This window comes from Corythoichthys intestinalis, chromosome 12 (genome assembly GCF_030265065.1).
Source record: "Corythoichthys intestinalis isolate RoL2023-P3 chromosome 12, ASM3026506v1, whole genome shotgun sequence".
Classification (NCBI taxonomy): domain Eukaryota; kingdom Metazoa; phylum Chordata; class Actinopteri; order Syngnathiformes; family Syngnathidae; genus Corythoichthys; species Corythoichthys intestinalis.
In genome coordinates, this window is record NC_080406.1 from 25,815,098 (window position 1) to 25,817,878 (window position 2,781).

A 2,781-nucleotide genomic window follows, 5' to 3' on the forward strand; every position below is an offset into this window, starting at 1 on the left:
TTTAGCCGTAGTAGCATGACTTTGAGTAGTTTTTTTTTTTTTTTTGGTTTTGTTTTTTTGGAGGTGACCCAACGAGAATTCCTTGTGCTCCAAATCTGCATCTGCACTCAGTAAAAGCCTTTGCTCTTGTCACGGCGGCTTTACGGTTCTTTTATGCTCATAAATCAGACGAAAGGTGAAAAGAGATGAATACACACACGCGCACGCACACACGCACAGTGAGCAATGAGCATCATGGACCATGGGTCGCGCTCTATTTGGAGCCCACGCATGCAGGGTGGGTCCGCCGTGCGCACTTTGCATATCACGTGACCAACCGTTGACAAATCACCAATTAGCTAGCCATCCGTCTTGAGAAGTTGCTTAAGGAGCTCCCGGAGCAGCGTGCGCGCGGCGAGCTCCATGGCAATGTGCGAACGGAACCCTCTGAGCCCGCCGGGCTACGTGGGACCTCTGTTGAATTTGGCGCCGACCCCAGAGACGCTCTACTTGTCCAACTTGCGAGGCGGCAACGCCGGGGCCCACATGCCCCCGCTGCACCACCACCACCATCACCACCATCACCACCACCTCCCTTACAACAGGAGGGCAGAGCTGTGCTCGCTCCCGTGGCCCGCCTCGAGTTCGGGTCCGGCTGCGCAGAGCCGCGCCTTCGGGACCTACTGCCCGACTTTTCGCACCAACTCCACCGCCAACCCGGCCAAGTCTCCCCTCCAGGACGAGCCGGCGTCTCACAAGGCGCCGCAGTCGAGCGTCGTTCACGAGGCTTACGCCGCCGAGGAGCTGCAAGGCCACGCCGGGGGGCAGCGGGGGTTCCTGGACGGGCTCGGTTCTTCCACCGGCCATCTGGACCAGGAGTGCGCGCGACGATTGCATGTCAACAACAAGCAGCTCGAGCCAGCTCGGCCTCCGTCCACTCTCGCGTGTTTTGCTGAAGGTCAAGTATCCCCTTTTTATTGTTTGCTGTTTTGAAAACATCGCCCGCAATTTGCACTATTTACAACCTTTTATGACTGCTTTCTATCCGGTGACGATGATCAACAACTCCCGTGCACTTTACTGGGCAGGCACTAATGCACTGTATTCTCGGTAGACCCTTTTCAAGATCAAATTCAAGCACTTTTCAAGCACTTTCAAGGTCACGGACAGCCAGATAGACATAGATATTGATGTATGCGTCATGTCAGACCCTTAAATCCTTTGTTTCCTTTATTTCAGACTGATCGATTGATTTTATAGCACTTCTGCAAGTACACATTTCTCTATATCCAAAAATGCATGGTTTGGGGGGAAAAGTCCAGTGGTGTTTATTTTATTCATGTCTAATTATCGTTATTATAATATAGCCACTGATATGAGCATATATGTAATCTCTCTTAGATGCATCATGTGTTGTTTTTATCGTAAATACTTTCTGCCATAGACATATAGAGCAGACCATATGTTTGTCATTACCATACATTGATGGGTAGATCAGAGTAGATCGTATAAGACACTTAAGTCCCACAATGGGGAAATTTTGATGAGTCTTTTGTAGAGGAATTGCAAGAGGATGAGATATACAGGATAGTGATTTATTGAACACTACGTCTTGCTTTTTGAGTATTTTTTCCCCTTCTCTTCATTTGAATTCGCATAGAAAACCTTAAAAAACCCTTTAACTAATTTCAATGATTTTCTTGTATTTTTAATGGTCATTTTAGCCACCCACGAGCCACTATAAAGCCACCCTAACAACAGAGGCTTGAGTTTTTTTATTTTTTATTTTTTTTTTAATAAAAAATAAATAAATAAAATGAAATTGTAGCAGTCGCTCAATTACAATCACATTACTTTTAACAAAATATTACATTTCTTTATAACAAAAAAAAGTAATAATAATCCCCCCCCCCATACTCTAATATGAATAATATGAAACTAATTTAGCATTTCACGTGCCACTATATTCTTTTTATCACTTCAGATTAAATATATTGTTGATAGAAGTCGTCCATGCAGTCATTCTTAAATTCCGAACAGAAAATGTTTTTATAATTTTGGCACATTTAAAAAATGTATACATTAATTCCTTTTACATGTATATTATTTTTACATTATAGAAAGATATATAGAATTTTGGCACATTTATTTATATGTATAAATAAATACATATAATACAGACAGACAGACAGACAGAGAAAATAAGGTTGCAAAATCGTCTTCCTGTGATATTGATTGTTGTCTTGCATGCATTTGAAGAGAAAATAAGGTTGCATAATCGTCTTCCAGTGTTATTGATTGTTGGCGTGCATGTGTTTGTGCAGGTAGCCCGTGGTGCTCCTCCCTGCAGCAGGTGAGGAATAGAAAGAAGAGGAAGCCGTACTCCAAGCCTCAGCTGGCTGAGCTGGAGAGCGAGTTCCTGCTCAACGAGTTCATCAACAGGCAGAAACGCAAGGAACTTTCGGACAGACTGGATCTGAGCGACCAGCAAGTGAAAATCTGGTTCCAGAACCGCAGGATGAAGAAGAAGCGGCTCATGCTGCGAGAGCAAGTCTTTGCTCCCTACTGATTGACTTGGGGGAGATAAAAAAATAAATAAATAAAAGCAGCTGATGTGTCACGGACCACCACATCGGCGCCACGTCACATCACGATGACAGCGCGTTGTGGCTTTTATTTATAAACATGTGTGAAATGCTTCCAATCCCCGTCCCAGCAGCCATTTCACACTTGGCGCTTGGAGTCGGAAGGCAAGCCAAATGCGCCATTGAGGCCCATCAGCTTTCACAGTGACTATTTCAA

The 2,781-nt window shown here is 44.6% G+C and overlaps 1 protein-coding gene across 1 annotated transcript; it reads left to right on the forward strand.

Moving 5' to 3' along the window:
- The first annotated feature begins 402 nt into the window (after positions 1-402).
- hoxd12a (homeobox D12a) lies at positions 403-2,548 on the forward strand. Its single transcript, XM_057853227.1, has 2 exons — positions 403-937; positions 2,304-2,548. Exons 1-2 carry the CDS (start codon positions 403-405, stop codon positions 2,546-2,548), a joined length of 780 nt encoding a protein of 259 aa, XP_057709210.1.
- Positions 2,549-2,781: the final 233 nt, after the last annotated feature.

Excerpts from the sequence above, each read along its gene's own strand:
- hoxd12a (XM_057853227.1), top strand. The coding sequence starts at position 403 with ATGGCAATGTGCGAACGGAACCCTCTGAGCCCGCCGGGCTACGTGGGA. Across the intron at positions 938-2,303 it reads TCTCGCGTGTTTTGCTGAAG|GTAGCCCGTGGTGCTCCTCC; the intron begins GTCAAGTATCCC and ends GTGTTTGTGCAG.